Here is a 27,109-nt window from a genome sequence, read left to right on the forward strand (position 1 = left end):
CCACCTGCGCTGGAGGGAAAAAGAGGACAAACAGGACTCGCTGTGCTCCGGAGCAACTCGTTTTTTTTTTGTTTTTTTTGCTCTGTTCTTTCTGAGCTGTGCTGACAGATGTTGAATTGCAATGAAAAGCGTCTGTTGCCATGCAGACCAAAGAGTTTAAGCTTTTGTTATTTTTTTTGTAGGCTAAACGTTCAGAGATCAAGAGCGTCTGTTATTGCGCGTTTAAAATGCTGCAGGAATGCATCAAAAAGCTGAAAACTGTGAGAAAAGCGGCTGTTTGTTTTATGTGATTTGTTTGCGTAAAAAGCTGCTCGTCTGTTTACATTCAATCCGTGGCGGAGGTCTTTCAAGATCATTGCTTTGTTTGCTGAAAGTGAGACACCGCAGCAAAAACACTGTTTTTAAAGACATTTGATCATTTTAGGGGCTTTTTGGCTTTCCATAAAGTGTTTTTATTTAGTCTAATGTAAAGAAAACATCCAAAATGCACTTTTAAGTGGGCATGCACTGAACTTTTGGCCATTGAGGTAAAGTTTGGGTTTATATTCGCACATTCATTCAGACACACCTTGTGTCGTGCTCTCTGTAATATTTACCACGCTAGTTTGAATATTCTGTCTGAAATCGTTTGCAAGTATGACTTCAAAACAAAATTAGTACTATTTAATTGACTGAACAATATTGTATTTTGATAGTCATTGGCTGCTAATATGATTTCACTATTTACAATTTGCAAATAATACTTTTCTGATATTATATTATTAAGCAGAAAGTCTGAATGTGTGACTATAAAACCAACTTTACCTTAATCTTTCAGCCAGCAAAAATTGCATTTATGATTTTCAGTATTATGCATTTATGATTTATGATTGTCATGGCAACGGTGGTAAAAATGACACTTCTTAACTCTGTTTAGAGTTAGGTGTTAGTGTCAATTAAGTTTTAGTGTCATTAAAATTAGGATATTTATTGTATTATGTTTTTTTCAAATCAGTAAATAAATGAGAATATTTTATTGGATTGTGTTTTTTAAATCAGTAATTTAAGTTCATTCGTTTATTCATTTTATTTTTGGCTTAGTCCCTTTATTAATCCGGGGTCAGCAATTTAATTTATTGAGTTAAATTTACAAAGTCTTACAAAACTAATTAATTTTGTTTAAATAAATAAAATTATTACAAAGCGGTTTTGTTTTTTTCCAAAGTGCTTCCAGATTTTTTTAGTTCCAGTGTTGGTGCATCTCTATTTTAAAAGTCCTGTTTTTAAGGTTTTAAAGCATTAAAAGTCTCTTAAGCATCAAAACATCATAATATGGTTTGCGGTTATTGAAGGAAATGCTAAGTTAACATACTCGTTTTTCTAAAAAACAATTCTAAAGTCAGTTACTCTTCTTTGAAAATGTGTGTTCCATGTCAAAATCTCTGTCTTTGTTTTGGTCTTTGTAACTCCGCCCACTGCAAGTCCTACATATTGTACCTATAAGTGTTACTTTTGTCGTACGTTATCAATTTATGTTTATAGATTTCAATTACTATACATATTTTTAAAGATTGTTTTCTCAAAATGTGGTGTTTTTTTCTGCACTGACTCATAAATCCCCACTTCAGCAGCTTTATACACACCGAACTTCACAGTTTTATTCATATGCGTATTCTGTAGGTTTTTGAAGAGGGGTTTGTTCATGCATCATTTTCCTGCTCAAATACATTTTATTCTACGCACAAAAAATACCCAACTCAAAACCTTGCACTCAAATATGTCAAAAAATAAAATAAAAAAAAACAAGAATTAAAAACTGATTAATCCAGTGTTTAGACTTTGGTTCTGAAAAGTATGCAAATGGACTGTATGCATGGGGACTTTTAATTTTGAATTATTTTAACTGGTGAACTGTCATGCCATTATAAACTTGTCACATTTAAGATGTGGTTTGTTTTAAAGCTATGATCTTCACTGCCTGATTGAGACACAATATAAAGTAGGTTTCACATGTCTTTAAAGTATGGAAATTTATTTCACCACATTATTTTCAATGCAGTTTCAGCGCTTGCCTGCTACTCCTGATGGCACATGCATTTAAATGACCTTTTATCTCGTTTTACGATTGAACAACTAAATGAATGCTTAAGTCTATTTAACTGACTACATTTTAATTCGATTACATTATCAATGCTGTAAAAGCAGCCTTATGAAACTGAAAATAATCACTTCAACCTTTCACTGTAAGTTTATCAGTGGCTGAAAGACACTTAGATATTTAGATACATGGATATTTATCTAAAACACCTCATTTGCATATTTAAACTAGTGCTGGGCCGTTATCGGCATTAACGTGCTGCGTTAACGCAAGACTCTTATCGCGCGATAAAAAAAAAATATCGCCGTTAATCTATTCTCAAAGTTGGGTTGGGGCTGGGTCTATTCTACACAAGCTATGACTTTCACCGGCGAGCCATCTGACAAAGAATGCCCTTCTAAATCAAATCAGCAGGATTACTGTCTTTAACTGCATTTCGGCAGTTTCACTTTAACTCATGAACATTTCATTCATGCCGTCGTGACAAACGTATCAACTCAAATAAGGAGCAGGGACTGGTAAGAGTGTTTTAGAATGTAATAATGCACGCTAAACATGAAGAAAAAAAAACTTCCACATTTCGCGGTGTGTGTGTGCGTGTTTGTGCGTGTTTTGTGTGTATGTGTTTTGTGTGTGGTCCTTTACTGACAGCCGCCTGTCTCCTGGATCTTGTCGGAAAATATGGCAAAAATTCCTACATGACAGTAATAGTTTGACTGCAGTGTTTACTTCAGTAATGCCACTAATATATGCATACTCCACATGTCTTAATTCTATTTCTTTTTAGTTTAGTTATGACTTTAGTCACATTAAGGTAATCAAAAATTGCTGTTTACATGGTAGACTCTTAATCAAAGTATTGTTTTAATCATATTAAAATCGTATTAAAGTATTGTTGCCCATGTAAATATACTCGATGTTTGACACATCTGTGAACTTGGCATTGAGAAGCAGCATTTTCTGTATGTACGGACATCAAAAGCAAGTATGAAATCGCTGTTTGGAGCTTATGTAGGCCTACAGTCCAACATTCATGTTTAACTGAATAAACAGTAAACACAAGTACATCTTATTGAACATAATTTTTTTTCATCACCAATTATCATAGTAGAACAGTTTCTCAAGCAGTTTGTGATGCATTTTGGAAATAGGAGATGAGCTCCTGGTCTAATGCGCCACCTGGCTCGAGAAACCCGTTCTCAAAGATTTATTATTTGAGTAGCACACAGATTCACAGATTCATTTTAATCTAGATTAATCTACTGTAGATTAAAAAAATTAATCTATGCCCATCTATAATTTGAATTCAATATTTTAGAAAACCTGTAATGCAAAAAAAAAAAAAAAAAATTCTCAATGAAATCAGTCAACTGTGGAAGAAGGAAGATCATTATTAGTTCATTTCTTCACCCTGTTTACCTACAGTGTTTCTCCTTAAGTGGTTTCTGGGGTCTTGCACCTTCGGAAACTCCCACCGTAAGAAATCGATTTGAGCTTGAGCTTATGTGTGCGCCACTATTTTAAACATGCATATGGACGAGAGCGAGGCCGCAGTCAATTACTGAACACATCTACTGGCTTCTGTCAACATTGATTTGTTTTAGGCTAAGATCTCTGCCTTAGCGAGCCTTTCTAATTGCGCTGGCCCTAACCCTCTAATTACTCGGAGGCTGCAGCAATTTAGCGCCTTGCACTCTGTTTGTTTACCAGGAAAAGAAAGAGCGAACAAAAGACTGAAATGGAGAGCGAAGAAAAAAATGGAGGAATCAAGGAAGGAGGAAAATAAAGAGCGAGAAGAACAAAAGGCTGAAATATAGGGCTAAAGAAGAAAGAAAGAATGAGGGGATGCAATATAAGAAGCAAAAAATAAGATTGAAATATAGAGCTAAAGAATGGAAGAGTGAAGGAAAAAACAATATAAGGAGCAAAAGAACAAAAGGCTATAATATAGAGAGCTAAAGAAAGGAAGAATGAATGAGGGAAGGGACTAAATAAATGACTGAAATACAGAGTGAAGAAAGAGGAAATCAAAAAGGAAAAGAAAACAAGACTGAAATATGGAGATTAAAGAATGGAGCAACAAAGCAATGAAAATAACAGCAGAAAAAAACATAAGAGAAGCATAGAGCAGAAGAAAGAATGGAAGAATGAATGAAGGAGCAAAGTAAAAAGCGAAAGAAGGAAAGATAGAAATGTAGAGTGAAAGAAGGAAAGAACATAAGAGTGGAAGATAGACAAGAAAAATATACAAAGGAAGAACAATAATGGAAGATAATTTAAAGCTTTAAAGATGAAAGAATATAAAGAAAACTAATTTAAAAAGAAATGAAGGGCAAAGGAAAGAACAGAAACATAAATTAAGCAAAATTAAGTCAAATTAAAATGACTACAAGATATAGTGAGTAGGAAAATCTGAAGAAAAGAATAAACAATTCATGGAAAAAAGAATAGAAGAACTGAGTATGGAAAAAGGTGAAACCAATTAAACTCAGATTTTCTCTATACACTTAAATTTAATCACAGCCAGAGCATTAGCTGCTGCACTCGCATCAAGGAAACAAAACAAGAGCAAATTACCTGAAGTTCTAGAGATGCTTACAAAATGACTTTCTATTATTTAATAAAATAATGAATAATTATTACAAAGTGGTTTCTGTTTTCATCAAAGTGCATCCAGAATTTTTTGTTTTCAGTGTTGGCCTAGAGTTTTCATGTTGGTGCATCCCTACTTTTAAAGGTACCGTTTGTAGGGCTGTCATGATAACCACAACATTGCAATACAGCACTATTGTCAAGCCAACATGAGATGTATACTAATGATAAGATACATATTTGTCCACTGTCATCATCATACCTGTCAAGATTGGGATGTGAAAATAAGGGATATGCCCACCATAATAAGGGATACACCCCCCACCCCAGCCTCCCCAAATTACAAAATATATTCATCTGGAGCTGTTTTACTGTAAATACAGTTAAACGATAAGTGATATGTTTTATTATTATTATTATTTACATATAATAAAAAATAGTATACATTAGCCGCAAATAAATTAGCTAACAGTTCAGCTTTTTAAAATTAATAGCTGTTATAATGAAATAGAATCAAGTTATCAACTCTCATTAATCTTTTCTTCACTGTATAACTCACACATTCTGATTAAAGAGCAACAAATGAATCTCTCGGTTGATTATATTAAATAACAGAGGTGCCACTTTAAAAATGCACACAACTAACATTATATTAAAAGCATTTGGTTGCTTTCCTAACTTTTTATGCTCATTTAAGACAAAAATTATTTGTGTTTAAAAAAAAACCCACCAAGATCGACATCTTTAGATGTTGTTATTATTAATTATGTGTACAGGTATATGTCTGTTCAAACACACACCCAAAACTCAGAGTTTCACTCCGCTTCTAATTGCGTGTACAGAATCTATTTGGGAAACAGCGTCTATTTATCACTATGGAGCACTTCAGTTGACAGTCACGCACCGCTATATGAATTTTTTGAGGATTGCATAGGAGGGATGACGGCACCTGTAATGAAAATGAAGGGATTCCGCCGGTTTTAAACTTATTTCAAAGTGTTTTCATGCCTAATTAAATGAAAGCACAGAACAGACAGGAGGATCGGCTCTTTAATGTCACCCTTCAGAGAAAGACTAAAAATATAAGAGAAATACAGGAAAATACCTTTACGGGATGATAGCAGGACAGAACTGTAAAATACGTGAGAATCCCGGGAAAAATGGGAGAGTTGACAGGTATGCCACTGATCTGTGCTATAAATGCAATTTTTGTATGATTGAAATGATTTTAATCATTTTTATAAACAAAATCGATGTATTTTGCGTATTTCTTGTTCAATTAAATCGTAGGAAGCAAGTTGAGGCAGCATCGAGCTGTGCCTCATGTCAGATTGTGTAATTGGACTATCAAATCAAAACGTGAATAAATATTGGATGATCAATGTCGGAACTAAAGGGCTTGTTTCAAAGGACGGGAGAGAAGATAACTCGATGATTTCAAAGTCATTTTAAATCCCTTCAAGACTTTATTTACAAGTAACTTAAACGTAAGACCAATGAGCGAATCCTGTGTGTGTGTTTGTGAGTGAGAGAGAGAGAGAGAGAGAAAGAGAGAGAGCGCATCCGCTGTGGTGCTGTGTTGCTTTTTTCTAGACCATCTGTAGCGTCCACCTTGGTGTTTTTTGGGGAGGCATATTGAATCGTGATACATTTTACATTCTTTCTTGGCCCAATATGTATCTGCTATGTGTATAAGGGATGCTGATATGATATATGAAACAATTTAGCATATATTTGTAAATCTGACCCTGAAAGAGTCAGTACCTCACCAGCCACAAAACTCAACACACATCATTAGTGCGTGCGTATGATTTGCAGGGAAGTCTGGCAGTAACACCGCTTATCACACTAATGAGCACCCAGATTAACCGCAGGAAAAATGTCCTCACCAGGACAGACATACCTGTTTGTAAGGTTTTAACAAACCAAAACAAGAGCAAATTACCTGAAGTTCTAGAGGTGCTGTTTTCCCACCCTGCGACAGCTGCATTTGTAGAGTCTCTCTCAGGGTTCCCTGTAGTCTGGGATGAAGGCTCCTCTGCAGAAACCATTTTAGGCGTAGTCCAGCCACGAGCCAACACGAATGACTCTGAGCCTCCAGACCTGGACTCGGCCTGCTGGGAAGCGTCCTTTGGATCAGGAGGAGTCGGTTGAGCCGTAGGTCCAGCTTGGGTGATTGTTGTTGATGAAACTGATGGTTGTGGTGCATCGACCTCCTCCTGAACCACAGGTAACCATGTGCTTGAGATGGATGGATCAGGAGTACACAAAATGTCTTCAGTAGTGGTTTCTTCGACAGGTTGGGAAGGCGTTGGTGAAATTGTTAGTTTGTCCTCTATGGGATGCACAGGACTCGGTGTGGTAGGTGTGTCGAAGGTTTGTACTTCTGGTGTCAGCTCTTGCTTCCGTTGAACAAAAGGTACGTTGACTTTATTTGAGGGACTGTTTTTGCGTTTTTCAATGGGCCAATGGACGTACATGATTTCCCCCCTGGCCTCCTCAACTGTGCTGGTCGGTTCCACATGTTTGGTTTCTGAAGGACTGGATGCTCCAGAAGGTTGAGTCGTTTGGAGACTCATGAGCTGCCATTTGACCGTGGTCTCCTGTGGGACACCGTGGTCATCAGATCCTTTCATTTGGCCGTTAAGGGTAAACGATAAGTCCTTTCCTCCACTTCCCTCTGCATCTTTTTCATTCTCTGCTGACAGAGGACTTTTGGGAATTGAATAACCATCCTCGTTTAAGTCTTTTCCTTCCCCGGAGAAGTTTTCGGGGTTGTTTGTGGAAACAGGAATGGTCATAATCTCCAACCCCCCTCTTTTGGCTTCCATTGGACTGCTTGTTTGAGCTATAAAAAGCCTATTGTTGTTTGGAGCACCCTTCGAGGACTTTAGCGCCCAAATATTTTGGCTGCTCCTCATCTGACTGAAACTCTTAGCAGTTGGATCCGCTGTTCCTGATTCAATCGCTCCTGCGGGGATGACAAGAAGCTGTGATTAACATAGCAATGGGAGGAGATCGTTTCATTTAAATGTATGTTTAATTAGCAAGCAAAATATGCTAACTCCCGCCCCAGAACTATGGTAATTAACTTTAATGTGCGCAGCTCAATATAGAACTGTCATTATTTATCCATCAATGCCCTGGAGACATCCAGCAATTAATCTATCGCTCTCAACACACCTATCTTTTAATCAAAGCCCTGTTTCGAAAGGAAAAATGAGCTACAAAATGACCTTTATTTTCTTCCCAGAGGGTAACATTTGACTCCTGGCTGAAACGGGGATGAAATGTACATTCGTTCTGAAAGGTATCCAGGTAATAAGGCTCTTTCTCTCCTTATGTTGCCCCGGCACAAAGAACTCGTATATCATGCACCTGTCCAGTGTGGTTAATTCCCAATGCTTTCTAACAGCAAATCTAGACAAAATAAGGGCCAAATCCTTGCATACTAAAAGGTTTGAATTACATTAAGTCAAAGTTTTACTTATAACACAAAATTTCACAAGTAGAAGACAGAACGTTGCTACTGGGAAGTATAAAGTCACAAATGAGAAGAAAAAAAATCAATAGTATGAAAAATTCCCAACTTTAAGAAAATAAATGGCAATTACCACATGTTAAAATCAGATGTGAAACACATGAAAAGTGGACATTTTTCATGTGAATCCCATGTGACTACTCGATCCCAGCAAGCACGTTTTTGTGTGTAAAATAAGTCTAATAGACATCTAATAGACATCTAAACATTGACGTAATGGCCAAAACAAGGCTAAATTTAGGCTGTCAGTGAAAATCTAATAGACATCAAATAGACTGGAATGAATGACTACACGTGAAATCTGTCAAATCTGTGTATTTGATGACTAGTCTAGTTCTGGAATATTTCTAGAGATTTGCAGTGTCAGCCCAAATTTAGCTATGTGTCAATGTCTAGACATCTATTAGACAACTATTAAACACTAAATTGCTTGGTGGAATCCCTTTATTTATACAAAAATGTTTTAAAGGACATGTTTCATGTGTGTTCCATGTGATTTTAACATGCACATGAAGCTCATGTAGTTTAGGTCTGTGTGATATTTGGTTTGCATACTGTATGTACAAAAGCTCTGAAAACTGGACTGCATTGACACAATCTACATTGTGAAATAAAGATGAATTGAATTGAATGTATTTACTTCAGAACTGCATGGATAATTTGGATATCTGCTTAGGTAACATGATTTGCCTTAAAGGCAACAAGCAGTGTTTAGCATTTAAGCCGTGAGAATAGATATTCACAGACCATATGTTCGGTACACACCATGAAATATTAAATGAACATGAATTATTCAGGACTGTGCTGTTGCTGTGTCACATGGACATAATTTACATAACCAAGTAATTGAGCAATTAATGACATGAATAACTGATTACTCTCTGTAGTCTCACCACCATGATGGTATTAAACATGCCCATGTGATGAATTAAAGCAGTAAATGAAATATAATTCTACTATTATTATAGGACCAGATGTAATAATAGGAATGTTATACACAAAAATAATTAATTAAAAATAGCTAATTTTAAGCTTTCAGCCTTTTGTGTTACTTTTAAGCAGATGGTGTCATGATGATTTCAGTCACATCTGTGTAATATACACATTACACTGTGTAATATACAAATTGGTAAAATGCCTTTTTGAGGAATAACCCCAAAAGTGTAAGATATATAAGATTGCAATATGGAGAAATACAATCGCAATGGAAGAAAAATGTACAATATGAAGATGCAAAGTCGCAATTGGGGACAAAAATTGCATTTGTAAGATATCAATTGGCAAAACATAGCAATATTGAGATATGACAATACAATATAAGTTTTAATTAATTGTGAAATATAATCTTAATTATAAGACAACCCACTCACCCCTGCCAAAAACCCCCAAAACAATTAATGACCACAATGTTACAACCGCAATATATAAAGTCACAAACAGACTGTCGCATGGTCTAACAGGATTGTGCTTATTCTTTAAATGTGTTATGGGTGTGTTTTGAGCATTAAACCAATCAGACTCTCATCTCACAGTCCCTTTAAGAGTCAGTTGTGTCTTGCCATGGTGCATTTGCTATTTACATGGCAGACTTTGTAAGTGGAAAAACTAAACACTTCACTAGCTAGAAAACAGTTCAACAGAGCATCTGCACGAGGATAAAAAAATCAGCCTCCTCTATTAGGCCTCTTTACTTTCTCTTTACTTTTCCTCGTTACTCCCATACTTTCATGGATAAGAAAACAATATTGTACACACTCCGCTGAAGACATCTATTAACCTACATATTTAATTTCAAATGTTAAGCACAAAGATTTGTTTCAAAACTATTTATAATTTCAGTTCTAATTTCCAGCAAATGAATAAATGAACAATAATAACAAAGTGTGGTAAAAAAAAACACCAAACACACCTCCTTTTCTTATGCCCCATATAGTCATGCATACATCTCCAAAACCCAACAGATGGACAAATCTAAACTTGTTTTTATTAAAACAAATATAAATATGCATATAATAAATAATGCTGCTAATGATAATAACAACATTACCAAATGCAAATTGTCATGACTAAACTAAAAACGCCCCCCGAAATGAGGCATGGATGCAGTGGCTTTTATATTTATCTAGAAAATAATAATTGTTGTAACATTTTAATCTTATTTTTTTTCATATGTAAAGATATTTGTGTATTGCTGTATATCCTGTGTTTATTAAGTAATGTGTAAGCATGTGAACCCACATAAGCACATAACTAACATGCTCTGCGCTAGACTAGACCTGCTTTTAGATGGTCAATGGCGCAGTCTATTTCAGTTCTCTATAATAGCAATGCGCCAACGATGCACCTTAACACACCTCTATTTTCGACCAGCACACCTATGAGTCCACAAAGTGGCGCAAATGTATGTGCTATTTAAACAACATGGCGCAAAACGTGAAAAATAGGATTGCGCTGGTCTGAAAATTGCAACAAATCGTGCCAAACACGCCTAAAGTATGTCACAAGTAGAGGAACCAATGCAACATTTGTGAAATAAAAAAGTCACAATTGGTAAAAAAAAACTATTTAAATAGTGTTTTAATGAATCATAAATCTAGGACAAAAGTAACATAAAGTCTTGCAATTAAGTGAAAAAGTTATCGCATTTGGGAGACAAAAGTCACACATGGGATACAAAAAAGTTGTACTGTAACATACTGTATAGTCCTACTTAAAAGACCAAAAGTCGCAGTTTAGAGACATGATGTTGCAACTGGGAAAAATAAGTTTCCGTTTTTAAAGACGAAAACTCCCTATTAAAAGACAAAGAAAACCTCCACAATTGTGAGTTACAAAGTTGCAACTGTGAAACAAAAAACAACTAAATAATAGGCTTGCTATTTTGTATCCAGTGCAATGGCATTCAAGCACTTTGTGCTTCAAGTGTCCACATACCTGAAGACAATGCCCACTTATACAGAAGAAACATTGCTCAAGTATCTAGACACAAGAAACAAAACAGACACTTGAACACGTTTTGCAGAATGTATGGATGTCAGAGAATTTCTAAGCTTTATCCATATCTTTAGTTTTCTTTTTTGTGCAAAAACTCAAGGACACAGATGGCACGTTTACATAAAAGATGGCTGGATTTTCAGAATTCTCTACACCCTCCTCCATGTAATGAAATTTGAAACAATATGTAGCGTCATGCAGCAGAGGGTGAAATAACCAGTGAATCCAAAGCTGGCTGACTGACCTCTGTAGTAAAAAAATCTGTAAAGTGTCTTCTTTACACACACAATCCTCGGCGCTGCCAATGATCACGCTTCTTATACAATAATTTGGAGAGAGACTTGGAGTTTGTGGCAGTGCCTGTGCTTTCGGCCAAAGCCCATTAATTAGATTCAGATGTAAATAATGCATGCTGACTAAAGCTGGATTTTCACCCGGCATTAAATATTAATGTTCCCTGTTGAATTTGGTTCACGGGGAGGATATTTGTAGTGATGATGCTTTGAGAACGGACTGCTGCCAAAAACCCATCGCACTAAAACCACACCAGTTAGGCATGCTTCAATCACAGCCTAAGGCCTCGCAACGCTCTAAATTTTCAAATGGGTTGGATCTCGTTTTGCTCTCTCCTACTATGCAGCTTTACTTGGCACGGATATGACAGGCATTGATATCCATTAAAAGCCCTAGAGCAGGAGGCAGGAATACATCTCAGCACTGTGACCCTAACAACGGCCCTTCGGAGAACGAGTTGTGTTAGCAGCCTTCCTCTTCGGCAGCTGCACCTGAAGAACTATTTGCTGCCATATTGTGTTTCTCTCAGAAACAATGAACAATTTAGCTCCAAGCCATTGTGAGACATTGTTTGCTGGGGGCATTTACTTTTGCACAGCGTGGACATCATTTGGTGTGGTTTCAAGGAATGCTATGAAGGTTTGAAATAAAGACTGTTGAGTGTTGAAACTACTGTTCAGTTTGAAGAAATACCCAAAATACACCTTTTACTGTGATTTTCAGTGAATTAAAAAATTTTGTGGAAATTGGGGATTGACTCTAAGGCAGAATTAATCTTCTGCTTATTCCCTGTGGTAACACTTTATGTTGATGGTCCCTTTTGAACATTCTGTTGACAAAAAGTAACATTGCAGGTACATGTCTGCTAACTGTCATTAGATCATTGCTAGACTGTCTCCTCAATATCTGCTTAGTTCTTATTATGATGATCTCCTAATAGACATTCTACCTACTGCAAGTACAGGTCAACCTATTCAAACCCTAACTTTACCAGTCTACTATCATTATAACGTGTATCATTCTACAATGTATTTTCTATACTGTTTATTGTATCTCCCTCCCTTAACCCTACCTCTAAGCCCAACCCTCACAGAAATTATTCAGCATTTTTTACATTTTAAAAAGTACGGTGGCCAGGAAGTGCAAAACAACATTACAAATTGTGAAACCCTTTTACAAAGCTCAAGACAAATGTAAATTTTTGAAATTTTTTTTACATATCATAAGACACAATTAAATAGGAAAACCTTTTTTTACCAAGGACAAAACAAATGTACATTTTCGAATGTCACGCAGAATGTACCACACACCGGAAGTGATGCAGGGAAAAGTGTTGTTGACGTTGGTGGTGAGTGCGGTAAATTCGTGTTGTGGAGTACATGGCGTAAATAAAGTTTATGGTTACTGAGCATGGACTGTGGTTGAGGGTTGTTTTGCCCGTTTTGTGGCAAACACATGAGCAGCTTAACGTGGTTTTGCTTTACGTGTGGTCAGTGTTTAAAGGATGCGGACCAGACAGAAACACCAGACATACTGCATCAATGTGTTCAATATTCTAACGAGGGCCACTCGTACGCTGTAATCGTGGACATTATGTCAAGTCTACACAGTGTAAACATCTGCTTGAGGACTCTTAAAAGTAAACTGAACAACCCGTGTTACGGTTTAACTGGTGTCCGTGTTAACTGGTGCCCCTTTCCAGATGTAAACTATTCAGGTTTGCAGATTGGCAGATTCGTCACTTTTTCACAGCAACAAAACATGCTCATACCAAATAAATATTCTTATTACTTGGTGTCATTGTAAGCATTATTGATTTTAATATTTGTGTGGCAGAACAGAATATAACCAAAATTAATGTAAAGAAATAATTATAATTTACATGTCAACAACGAGATTCGAACCCATACCAAAAGGCTCAGCACAGGTATCAATCGACCTATCTAATTGAGCTATTTAGGACTACATGTTGTGGTCGGTTTTGATATTTTTATTAGTCAACATATGTCCTGCTTTGGTTGTGGACTCATGTTAACTTGTTTCCATAGACTCATGTTAACTTGTTTCAATAGACTCATGTTAACTTGCGTTTACATGTTTCTACATACAGTACTTTCACGTTGATATTTTCTCAGAATAGCTCTAAATGACAAAACAATGTTTTATCACAGTTGGTCAAACCATGATTTTTATAGTTGTAAATTCATGTTAACCTGTGCCTTTGGACTCGTGTTAACCTGTGTCTACAAAGTCACACACGAGCTGATATTTTCTGCTGTGTGGTACATTCCCTTTCCATAAAGAATCTGTCATTGTAAATTTGTTTTGGGACTGTTAAAGTGTTTTGCGTCTTGTTAATTTTTTTCTAAAATCTTTCGTCCTTGGTAAAAACGTTTTTCCTGTGTAATTGTGTCTTATGATAGGTAAAAATGTTTTCCAAAATGTAAACTTGTCTTGAGCTTCGGAAAAGTGTTTCACACTTTGTAATGTTGTTTTGCACGGTAACCCTTTATTTTGATGGTCCATTTGAGTATTTGTAGACTGTCTGCTTTATATCTGTTGCTACTGCTCCTTCAACAGACATTTAACTGACTATAAGAAACTTTGCAAGTGCATGTCAACTTACACTAACCCTAACCCCAAACTAACAGTCTACTTATAATCTAATGAGAGGCCTGTAGATGTAATGTAACTTAAATTCCAAAAACGGACCATCAAAATAAAGTGTGACCAACAATTTTCCTCATGAGGACCAAAAAAAAAAATGTCCACACAAAGTCAAACTACACTGGTATTGCTACATTTGGTCCCCACAACTTAAGGTACACACACATACACACATACACACAGACCAATTTACTATTAACCTATACCATGTGTCTTTGGAAACCTACACAAACATTCAAACCTCACACAAGACCTTCTTGCTGTAAGGTGATAGTGCTACCAACTGAGCCATTGTGCTGCCCTATTCTTGAAAGCTAATCAACCTGAGAAATAAAAGTCTCTGAAGTTGAAGAAACACCATTATACCATCTTGATGAACAGATAATCTAAACATCAGATTGATCTCTTTGTTGAAATATTGATCTAGACTGAAAGTCGACAATAAAGGATTCCCACATCCAGGGGTGTCGCTAGTGGGGGAAAAGGATGACAGAGTGCATGGGTCCAGGCAGTTTATGGGGCCTTTGGTGGGTAGTACAACTTTTTTGGTCAGGGGGCCCACCTTTACCACCGACCTTAGAGCCGACCTACTGACATCCCTGTCCATATCACCCAGTTCTATATTATTAAAGTACAAAGAATACAACATTTACTAAATGAACTAATTTATCTTTGCAGTGAGAATTTCTTGACTAATATTAATTGAACATTTATGATTGTTTTTGATTGACAGAAACTATTTTCAAGTGACTTGATTTAAATCATACTTGGCTGTATAAAGACAATAATTGTTAATGAATTCAGCAAATTAACCACATTCAGTTTATGGTATTATTACAGTAAACAGTGCTAAATTTATAGTTGGTGTTTCTTTTCTATTTTTACTCTTGTGCTGTGCTTTTACTGTGTCATTGTGGTTGATAAAATTGCCAGTCAGTTGCTTTACAGTGAAGGTTTTGCAGTGTGTGCTCAATTGAAATTGAGAATCTTTATGTTATTGTGTAATTTTGTGTTTAGACTTTAAGTAAACCTGTCGTACCTTGGGGTGGTCCACTGAAGCTGTCTGTGAAGGTCTCTGAATATGGAATATCCATGTGAGAGTTGCTTGAACTCTTCATCTCCTGCTGTGCATGCACCAGGACCACCTCTTTCTCCTGCTCCAAGAGCTCTTCTTCTGGGTCTGAAGAGGAAGGATGGTAGGAATATTCCTTAGTAATTGGCTCCACTATGGCATTATCATCAGCTCCTTTGCTTGCTTTTCCTTTACTTGGCTTCGTTCTGGCAGATGGGATCATTTCTGGGGTTCCTCTGTAGAGGCTGGACTCTGTAGCCGGTGTCTCAGGCTCTCCAGTCCCGGCCCAGTATCTAAATGGTTTCATTATTGTGTTCACAATGGTGGAAATGACACTGTTGCTGGTCTGGGCTTGTGTAGAGGAAGAGGGTGTAGTTGAGGATGGGTCAGGAGATACTTCAGGACCCACTGGATCATCAGTCTCTTCTTTCGCTGAACCCCCTTGAAGGTTCTCCTGCTTCTCTTTAGGATCTTCATCCCAGTCTACAGATCTTTCTTCGGGTCCCAAATGGATTACAACATGCTCCTCTGAAATTTCAGAAGATTCATGGTTTATGATGGATTTAAAATCTTCTTTCTCAAGGTCAACCAGACCAGTCCAAGTTGAAGGTTCGGGGAAGGCTCCGTTTCTTTGGAGCTGCTCCTCTTCGCCGCTTGAAGAGTTCAAATTGGGGTTTTCAAGGGTCTTCTGAAGTATCGGCGCCTGCTCTTTGAAATTCTTCTCTGAAAGAGTAGGATAGTCTTATTAACCGCAGCATTGACTGACAAAAACTACAAAGCATATATCCGTAGTTATGAAATGAATTTAACCTAAGCCTCATATCATACATATTTCAGATTCTCACGAGATCCAGGGTGATCTCTTGATGTTATGGGCTTTAAATTATTCTCCAAAATTATAAATAAGGGTTGTAAGAGAATACTTCATGGAACTTTTAAAGTGGAAAAAGAAATCTTTAACCAGGTCAAAAATGGCCATTTCTTTAAATATATATGCCTGTATCAAAACAGAGAGAGGCCACTAGTTCAACAAACCTTGATAGCAGTAAGCATCAAAGAGATCAGTAGTGTCCGGGAAGCCGGTGCGGTTGGGGTTGTGGTAAACAGTTCGTACTCCTGGTTCATCCCCTCCGCAGTTACGCCGTGGCAGGTTGATGGGGTAGCGCACACTGCCATCGGCCAGCCAGCCGGGGTCACATCGGTCTAGGCCAGCCTGCCAGGCAAGGTAGATCTGCCCGACTGTGGCTAGCTGAGCTCCCAGAGTGTGGCAGTGAGTGGAGGCAGATGCCAAGCCCAACTTCTCTGGCACACTTGTGTGGAACACTTCACCTGGACAAAGTACACAAAATGTGTAAGAATGCAAAATTCCCATAAGAATGCTGCTTTTGTCTATGCTATAAAAAGGTGACTATGCATAATATGGATGGTATTACACATAGGCTAATTTTATTTTATCTAGGTAATACTTTATTTTATAGTGCATCAGCTGTTGAAAATAATCTGAAATTTATAGACAATCATTTTCTTTTTGGAGCCTTAACAATAAAATAAAAATTAAGAAATAATTGGCTCACACAGACAAAACAGCTGACATATCATTTATTATCTGATGACACTTTATTTTTATTTTACAGCAGATCAACAGGCGGAAACAGTCTTTTGTTTTTGGTCCATAATTTGTTTATTGGGTCAATAACAAAAACATTAAACCTAAGCAATTATGGACTGAAACTAATGTGGCAGCTAATATATCATGCATCACTGGGTAGCAATTGATTTTACAGTTGATCAACTGGTGAAAACAAACCGGAATTTATTTGCGACATTTGATTTATATTTAATCTCAGTGATAAGAGTAACATTACACTAAACATTGTATTATGTCAGTTAATACTGATATATCGTCCATTACTAAGTAACAATTTACATTACAGTAGATCAACTGCCACAATTCTTTGGCAATAATTTATTTCCTTATTCGGTCGATAACAATAACACTAAAAATAAGCATTTATTTACAAATACATACAGTTGAAGTCAAAATTATTAAACCCCATTTTATTTATTTTTCTTTTTTAAATATTTCCGAAATTATGTTTAACACAGCAAGGAAATTTTCACTGTATGTTTGATAATATTTTTTCTTTTAACGAAAGTCTTATTTATTTTATTTCGGCTAGAATTAAAATTTACAATTTTTTAAAAAACATTTTAAGGTCAAAATTATTAGCCCCTTTAAGCTATTTTTTGAATAGTCTACAGAACAAACCATCTTTATAAAATAACTTGCCTAATTACCCTAACCTGCCTATAACCTAATTAGCCTAGTTAAGCCTTTAAATGTCACTTTAAGCTGTATAGAATTGTCTTGAAAAATATCTAGTCAAATATTATTAACTGTCATCATGGCAAAGATAAAATAAATCAGTTATTAGAGATGAGTTATTAAAACTATTGTGTTTAGAAATGTGCTGAAAAAACTTCTCCTCATTAAATAAACACTGTATGTGACGGCTAATTAACAGTATAATGCATTACCACTTTAATTTACAGTGACATTTTCACACATTTCATGCTCTTACTGCAATAAAAACAGTGAATTCCATATGATTAATCGTTAAACAATCCAATACCAGCACTTAAATATACAAATACAATGTGCAGAAACCGGTTTAAATCTTTATTTGACACTTAAAGTGTCAGTAAACATTGAGTTGCACTTTATAAATCACCAAGGACCACGGTTTCAGCTAAAAAACCTTCTTAAAGCCCCCGTAAAATCAAATACAGTTTTTAGACATTAGTGTCAGAACGTTAATCTTAAATAGGAATGTCCCAATCAGGGTTTTTTGCCCTCGAGTCTGAGTCTGAGTCTGAGTCTTTTGATTTTGAGTATCTACCGATACCCGATCCGATACTCTTATTATACATAAAAAAAGAATTAAGAAGAGTAAAGAACCAGATCCAGGTTGGAGTCAATCAATTGTGCGGCAAGGCTTAGTAGAGACACGGAAGCTGCGGATGATCTCCATATGTCTGTGGTGAACGAACAATGAGGTACTGTGCATCTTATAACAGGACAAGTAGTCAGAAATCTTCTTATAAAGGGCTGGCAGAGTTTTCTCTGTGAAATGGTAACGAGACGGCATTTCAAATGGAGGTTCTACATTTGTTTTTGAGGTGTCTTCTCAGGTTTGTTGTGTTAAATGTAGCCTTTTCCTTTTTACATATTTACAAGTTTACATATTTCACAATGTTGGCAATGGCAATGTTCGTCATCAACTTTATAATACCTCCAGACCGCAGACATATTTGTGCTTTCGGCTTCAAGCTGCTTCAGTGTTCTACTTGCTGGCATTTAACCAATAGTGTCTCTGCAACAAAGTGATGTCTTGCCGCATTTGTTGCTGTTTCTATGTGAAGTCAAGAAAGAGGTCTAACTCTGTGCCACTGTATAACTATAGATGTGTTCAAAAACAATGAGAATATATACAGTTGAAGTCAGAATTATTAGCCCCCCTGTTTATTTTTTTCCCCAATTTCTGTTAAACGGAGAGCAGATTTTTTTTCCAACATATTTCTAAACAAAATAGTTTTAATAACTCATTTCTAATAACTGATTTATTTTATCTTTGCCATGATGACAGTAAATAATATTTTAATAGTCTATAGTCTGAAACCATGTGATCGGGCCCGATTTCCAAACACATAATCGGATCTGGACATCCCTTGTCTTAAGGATATATCTATAAGCTAGTGTGCTCCAAAACAATGACACAATTTGCATTTAGCAGATATACTGTAACATACCAATCTTCCAGTTTGTTAATTCCGCCTGAACGATCAACAATTTTTTCATTTTCTACAGTTTTTCATTTGATACACTTGAGATCATGCACTCTCACGTCACACATTGAACAAAAATGCATATTTCAAAGCACTTTACGGGACCTTTAAGGTTCTCTTCAAGAACAATAGTCACCTTAGATAACCTGAGGTCATTTTGAAGTAAAAAAATTGAAGTAAAAGACAGTAATTTTTCAACCACACTAAGGCAGCTTGTAATATTAATTCACAGTAGGGCACTGTCATTCCTCCACAAAACACATGAACATGTTATACTGTATCCATTCTGGCATAAGGGCTGAAAGCTTGGTGACCTACTTAGATGTTCTGGGAGTTTGAGACATGAGTAGGTACATGTATCTACGACGTCTGAGGCTCACGAGGACATTTAAAGACACGTTTTTTTTTGGCCGACTGAGCTGTTACCAAAGGCATATGGGGTACCTTGCAGACTGTTGGCAAAGCAGTACACATCGAACATCTCATCGGGGGCTCGAGTGCCGTAGTTCCTCACGCCAGGCGAATCCTCCCTGTCACCAAAACAGCCCGGCCGAGGGGACTGGATGGGATACCTGCGTACGGGAGCCAAAACAAGGAAATTATTACCAAGGAGGGCCAGGAGTGAGTGAGATAAACTGTGCAATTACTCGAAAGCACATCGATTTGGATGCCGGCTAAAGTCTGATTAAGAGATTATACACAGCACTCCGGGGTTTCTGAAGAGAAATAGCGATGGGGGTTCTAGCGCGGCCCAAATATTGAAGTCGGTTATATAAAACCATTAAAACAGCCCACGTATTTTCCATGGCCGTCCAGAGATCTCTGATGTCTCCATACGCATGTGCTAATTGCACGTTTGCGTTTTCACTGATGTGTAGCCAAGTTTCTCTAGAGATGCTCCAATTAAAGTTCTTGCAGGCAGGAAGGGAAACGTTCGCTTACGCCTTTTATTCGGTGAGGCCTGAGTCTCAATTATGAGCTGACAATATGTGCTAGATATAAACACTGAAATCAATAGCCGACTGACATTCAATCATGAAGAACTGAAGACTAAAGAGGCGATGCTATAATAGGGTCAATACATAATAGTTATAACGATTAATTAAAAAAGGCTGATTGTTAAATAGTTTGAGTCCAACATTGCTTTGGAAGAAAGTAGAGCTATTTTGTTTCATGCAATGGAGACCAGTTTCATCGGCTCATTCATTCATTAATTCGATCATTTTCTTTTTGGTTTAGTCCCTTTATTAATCTGGGGTCGCCACAGCGGAAATCCAGCACATGTTTTTAAGCAGCAGATGCCCTTCCAGCTGCAACCCATCACTGGAAAACATCCATAGACACTTATTCACACAATTTAGCTTACCCAATCCACCTATACCACATGTTGTTGGTGCCAACTGACCAAGCCAGGGCTCGAACCAGCGACCTTCTTGCTGTGCAGCGATTGTGCTACCCACTGCACCGCCGTGCTGCCCCTCATCGGCTCATATATTCCTCTAATACTGTATGTTGTGATGTACAAAGCGATGGTTTTATGGGTAACATTAAAAGCAAGATTAAGAGACTCACTGGGGAAAAGTATTATGCAAACATGTTCAAAGAGCGCTCGCAGGCAAATGTTTCCGAATCTAGAAGACAAACCCAAGGACTCAAGAGAAAAGTCAAATCTTGCTATTTACATCAAATAATTTGTATTGATTTAATTGACCTGTGTAATTTCACATGTAATTTATTTTCATGTATAGTGGAACAAATACAATAAAAAGCTTGCTTTAAAACAAAAAAAAATTAGTAGAAATTAATAGAAATACTGAATAAAATAATATAAATGTATAAAATCCAATATTGGACATTGGAAAGTTAAAAAATATAATAGAATAAAATAGAATGATTAAATATCAGGGTATGAAATAAAATTCTATGAATATATCATATCATATCATATCATATCATTTTATATTATATTATATTATATTATATTATATTATATTATATTATATTATATTATATTATATTATATTATTTTATGTTATTTTATATTATATTATATTATATTACATTATATTATATTATATTATATTATATTATATTATGTTATTTTATATTATATTATATTATATTATATTATATTATATTATATTATATTATATTATATTATATTACACTATTGATATAAAATACTTTATGTTTGTTAAAGTGTACGAAATATACAAAAACTAAAAAAATATTTCAAATCAAATGAAAGGAAATAAAATACAAGACATTTGTCATGCTGAAAATAAAATAAACTGCATACAAATAAATAAAATAAATAATAATATAAATCATATTATATAAATAAGCCATTTTAAAGAGTTTGGCAGATGTGTTTGAGAAAATCCTCTGACCTGACGGTGTGGTCAGAAAGCCAGCCGGCGTCACAGTTGTCATATCCGTCATCAAATGTGGCCTGAAGCTGAGCCGGTGTGGCGATGTTAGCTGAGTTTTCCACGCACACTCTTTTAGCGTCGGAGAAGGAAAGTGCGTAACGGTTGTGAGGAGCGCGATAATGAAACACCACTCCTGTGCGAGACAAAAAAAACAACAAACACACACAGCATGAAGGGTATGATAGGAACTTAACATAAACTGTTTTCCCAAAAGAACAGTAATTATTGGTGTTTAACTTGATAAATGACACAATCCAGATCTCTTGAGATGCACTAAATGCCTTGTTTTTCAGATTTCCCTTTTATTTCTGTTTTCTGCCATTCGTTAGTCCTCGGAAAATGACTACAGACAGGAATACAGTAAAGAAGGGTGTGTGGGGGGGGTAGGGGGATTTTTTCCCTACAATTATAAACAGCAATCCATTTGTTTTCTGTGGTTGATTATGAGCTTTTTTCTCTCTTTTCTCTTTTTACTATGTCATGAATCTTTGTTAAAAATAAATGTAAATGAATGAAATTAATCACATTTTAAATGAGCATTTTTACCGCATACTATTATTGTTTCTCTTCACTATATGGGTCTTACTATTTTTTTCTGTACTTTTGAAAAGTATTTATTAATTTAAAAGTAAATAAGTGCAGATGTTTTCCTTATTTGAAATTGTATTTACTCATTTATTATTTTCATATATAACTTGATATTGTTTTTATGCAAAATCACAAAAATCATTAAAAAAAGTTTTACTTTTAAATACATTTTAATGGTACTTTCCAATAATGCTGTATAAATAAAGACACACAAAAATATGAAACAGGCCAACAGCTTGATACACTGATGCTATCAAGATAATAATAATAATAATAATAATATTAATAATAATAATAATAATAATAATAATAATAATAATAATAATAATAATAATAATAATAATAATAAAAGTTTCTTGAGCAGCAGATCATCATATTATGCTTTCATGCGACGCTAAAGACTAGAGGAATGATGCTGAATATCGAGTTGCAAATTAGAGGAAACTACATTTTAAAATTCATTCATTCATTCATTTTCTTTTCGGCTTAGTCCCTTTACTAATCAGGGGTCACCACAGCGGAATGAACCGCCAACTAATCCAGCATATGTTTTACGCAGCGGATGCCCTTCCAGCTGTAACCCATCACTGGGAAACACCCATACATGTTCATTCACACACATACACTATCGACAATTTAGCTTACCCAATTCACCTATATCGCATGTCTTTGGACTTGTGGGGGTAACCGGAGCGCCCGGAGGAAACCCACACCGAACATGCAAGACATGTATTGTTATAACTGTAATATTTAATAATATTGTGATATTCATGATTTGTGAAGTCATACAGCTCCAGATAACTTATACAATGACCACAAGTCTCTCCTCTATCTTTAAAAGTCTTTGTTGTTATCTTAAAAAAAAAAACCCTGCCGTCACCTCAACGGAAACCTCGGCTCAAGTTTTCATTGGGCTTTTTTTGCTCAGAGTTGGGGGGGACCTTTTTTTGAATGGTTTGCTAATGCTTACGTGCTTGCACGCTGTTTATGTGCCCCGTGCGGCTCGTGCTTTAGCATCCTGCTGCACCTCATGTTTTTTCCTTTTCTTTTCCAGAGGAGAAACTCTGGAAACTCTGGGGGAGCAGCCATTTCAAAATCGCTGCTTCACGTGCATACGCGTCAAAGCTTGAAGGTAAACAAATGACAGTTTATTTGCCGAAACGAATTTACTGGAATTTTCAAAAAGCGCCTGTTCACATAAAAAGACCTTTCTGGAAATTTGCCAGTTATTTTCCAGAAAGGTCTGTATGTGTGAAAGGGGCTATTATAAAACATTACAATTCTAACAATATCAGCAGCAATGTTCGCACACAATACACAGCTGATTCAGCCGTTGCCTAGCGACATTGTCAACAAAAAAAGGCAGTAAGGTGTGTCACATGTTCTCAGAAGAGAAAAAAACGCATTCGGTGTGATCAGAACAGCCTTGTTTTAAAATATATTGCAAAATTATTCTGATCCCTGATTGGTAGTGTCAATATTTTGACTAGTGATGGGCTGATACATTTTTTATCACAATTAATTGCGATTACACACATATTATTTTACGCTAAATTAAACAATGAATTCAAAACACCCGACCCCTACAGTGACCCATTGTTTGCCTGTGTGTGAATTCAGAGCCAGTGAGCAATGGACGTTTAAAATGATAAAAATAATAATAAAAATCTATTACCGTGTTATAAAACAATTATCTGCATTAATTAATTAATTAATAATAACAACATGTCAACTCGCCCAGCTCTAATTTTTGTTTACATTTTAAAATATCTGTTTTTTATTCACATGATTCTATTTTTGTCATCTTTTTTTAAACAAAGTATTGAGATTTCAGGGTAGGACTGGGCAATAAAATCAGTATTTATTACGCCATTGTCAATAACGATAAAAAAAAAGGTTCGGTATGAAGTTTCGGTATGAAGGTTATAGTTTTATTAAAATGTGGCTGCTGAGCAAGTGCATTGGAGGCAATGCCAGTAAACTTAGGGTGTAAGCAGTGCGTTTTTATTTTCTCCATAAACTTGTATCAGAGCTGCAGCAATGTCTGTTTGTCTGTTTGTCATCCTCTGAGAAAATGCTTGATGGTCGCCCAGTTACAGAAAGATGCCAGGGTAGCGCAAGCTCAAAGCGCATTAAAAATGTTGAAGGAAACCACACGTTCGCGCTTGTTACTTCAGGTCAGACTAACAACACACGTGAAAATGAGTGCTGCGGCTAGCAGCAGTGAAGAAATTGTAAATAAAAAAAGGTAAGGATGTCGCCTGAGTGGCTTCTTTTCTTGTGCATCCCAGCCACTAGCACCCCATCTGAAAGAGTTTTTAGAATGGGGTAATGTATTCATCTAATGTCACAATTTGTAATGTTGCAATATGTATGATGGATAATGATGGTTAGTTCCATTACTTGAAAGCTCAGATTTGATTCTTATAATTTGCTTTGTTTACAGAGTTTGAGGTTTACTGAATCATTATTATTGATACCTTAAAGTTTGCGTTGATGGTTCAGTGTTTACACTTTATCATTGCACACACTTTATTTACATTAGTAACATATTTTGTAACATTTTATTCTTCAAGTTTAAGAGTCTCTTTAACACGTATGTTTATTTTATTTTAAAAAGATCAGATATTTTGTTTAAATATTTTTGTTTTTGACTATTAAAACTATTTGCCTTGGTAATGTTGGTAAATTAAAATTAAGTGGTAAAATAAAAAGTATGTATACCTAAATGGATTGTTAAAAAATATTTAATAATTATCGATAACTAATTATATGAAACATGATATCGTGATATATATATTTTTTGCAATATCATCCAGCCGTAATCACCCAGCCCAGCTCTGGGATTATTTTTTGAACTGTCCGTCTCTCATTCCCAGAGTAGATCAGCTTCACTCCTGAATCCCTTTCAGTTCTCTAAACTCCGCGTCCAGACAGAAGCTCGTCTCTCTACTGGCGTCCCAAGAGATCGAGCGAATATAAAGGAAAATCCTCAAAGCCAGGTGGGCCAGTTTATGATGAAACACTTCAGACGACATCTTCAGGGGGGAAGATTTGAGTCTCTTGAGCAAATATGGACCTTTCTTACCCGGGACGCCCCACTTCAAAGGAAGACGTCTCAGTTTTTATATTTCCTTGCCTCCTTTTTCTTTGTCCTGCTTCTCTTTTGCTTCCCATCGGAGTTCAGGAGAGACTCCGAGCTTATAAAAATATTCAGTGTCCGTGACAAACATCTGGGGAGGAAATATGTGGGACTCTCCTCCACCGAGGGATGCCAAGTCTTTTTAGAAAAGGGGTCAGAATTTTGTGCATCACAGTTGTTGAAGAAGTAATCTATTCCTTATTAATTGTCTATTTTGGTCCTCTCCACTAAATAAAATGTAAAATTTTATATAAATCATATTTACATTGATTTTAAATACAGTAATGTTTATTATTTGAGGCTGTTTTACCATTTTATTTCATACTTTTAAATAATTTTCATCCCTCACTATAATACACACACACACACACACACACACACACACACACACACACACACACACACACGCGCACACACACATATATATATATATATATATATATATATATATATATATATATATATATATATATATATATATATATATATATATATATATATATATATATATATATATATATATATAAAAATATATATATATATAGTTGAAGTCATAGTTATTAGCCCCCCTGAATTATAAGCCCCCATGTTTATTTTTTTCCCCAATTTCTGTTTAACGGAGAGAAGATTTTTTCAACACATTTCTAAACATACACTGTAACAGTTTTAATAACTCAATTCTAATAACAGATTTATTTTATCTTTGTCATGATGACAGTAAATAATATTTGACTAGATATTTTTCAAGACACTTCTATACAGCTTAAAGTGACATTTAAAGGTTTAATTAGGTTAATTAGGTTAACTAGGCAGGTTAGGGTAATTAGTAAAATTATTGTATATCGATGGTTTGTTCTGTAGACTATAGAAAAAAATAGCTTAAAGGGGCTGATAATATTGACCTTAAAATGGCTTTAAAAAAATGTAAAACTGTTTTTATTCTAGTCAAAATAAAACAAATAAGACTTTCTCCAGAAGAAAAAATATTATCAGACATACTGTGAAAATTTCCTTGCTCTGTTAAACATAATTTGGGAAATATTTAAAAAAGAAAAAAAATTCAAAGGTGGCCTAATAATTCTGACTTCAACTGTGTGTATGATGGTTCTAAATGGTTCTTAATTCTTAATGGTTATTAGAATTGTTTAATTATTTGTTTTATGCTGCATAAAATTAGCATTTTTAAATGTTTATATAAACATTTTACATACCTATATTTATATCCAGTCCACAGCATACATAAGTACAACCCATTTTGATTTTTTTTCCATTTCTCATTACAAACAGACAATATGTTTTTGTTGCATTTAAACTGTTATCGAAAAAGATAATACATTTAAATAAGTGAAATATTATATATGTATATATATTAGCTATTGTTTTGACTTTGGAATGGACCAATCTAATGTATATACACAAATAAAATAATGTAAAGCATTCTATAGAAAATAAAAAGTGACAGGTGTATTTTATAATTCAATTTTTATTTTTAATGTAAGTTTACATTTTATTATTATTTTTTTTACAGTTTGTTTGCTTTTAAAATGTTTAATATTTCACATTTTTAATTCTTTTGTATTATTTTTGAGATGTTTTTATGCAATTTTAATTCAAAACATTTAATTAAAAATTTTAAACTTTTAGCTCTATTATAACGTTTTTATTACCTAAAAGTAAAAAATACACCCTTTTGCTTACTAAATACATAATTATGCTCTTCACTTTATTTAACATTATTATTTAAATAGTTTTTCAAGGTATGCTTACTTTGTGTAGGCAGAATTGTAAGGTATTTAAATATTTGTATATATTTATTTAACATAATCCTGTTTATTTTCTGTCCAGTTCTTCATTATGGAGTGTT

General features: G+C 35.3%; 1 protein-coding gene across 1 annotated transcript in view; it reads right to left on the reverse strand.

Annotated features, from left to right (window-relative positions):
- ncanb (neurocan b) overlaps window positions 1-27,109 on the reverse strand; it is a 242,756-nt gene that overhangs the window by 112,089 nt on the left and 103,558 nt on the right. The window contains exons 4-8 of the mRNA XM_056447233.1: window positions 21,474-21,648; window positions 19,528-19,655; window positions 16,273-16,566; window positions 15,205-15,960; window positions 6,615-7,640 (exon numbers count right to left, since the gene is read on the reverse strand). Coding sequence (XP_056303208.1) covers window positions 6,615-7,640; window positions 15,205-15,960; window positions 16,273-16,566; window positions 19,528-19,655; window positions 21,474-21,648 — 2,379 coding nt within the window. The remainder of the gene's footprint in view (window positions 1-6,614; window positions 7,641-15,204; window positions 15,961-16,272; window positions 16,567-19,527; window positions 19,656-21,473; window positions 21,649-27,109) is intronic.

Source organism: Danio aesculapii, chromosome 22 (assembly GCF_903798145.1).
Source record: "Danio aesculapii chromosome 22, fDanAes4.1, whole genome shotgun sequence".
In the NCBI taxonomy this organism is placed as follows: Eukaryota; Metazoa; Chordata; class Actinopteri; order Cypriniformes; family Danionidae; genus Danio; species Danio aesculapii.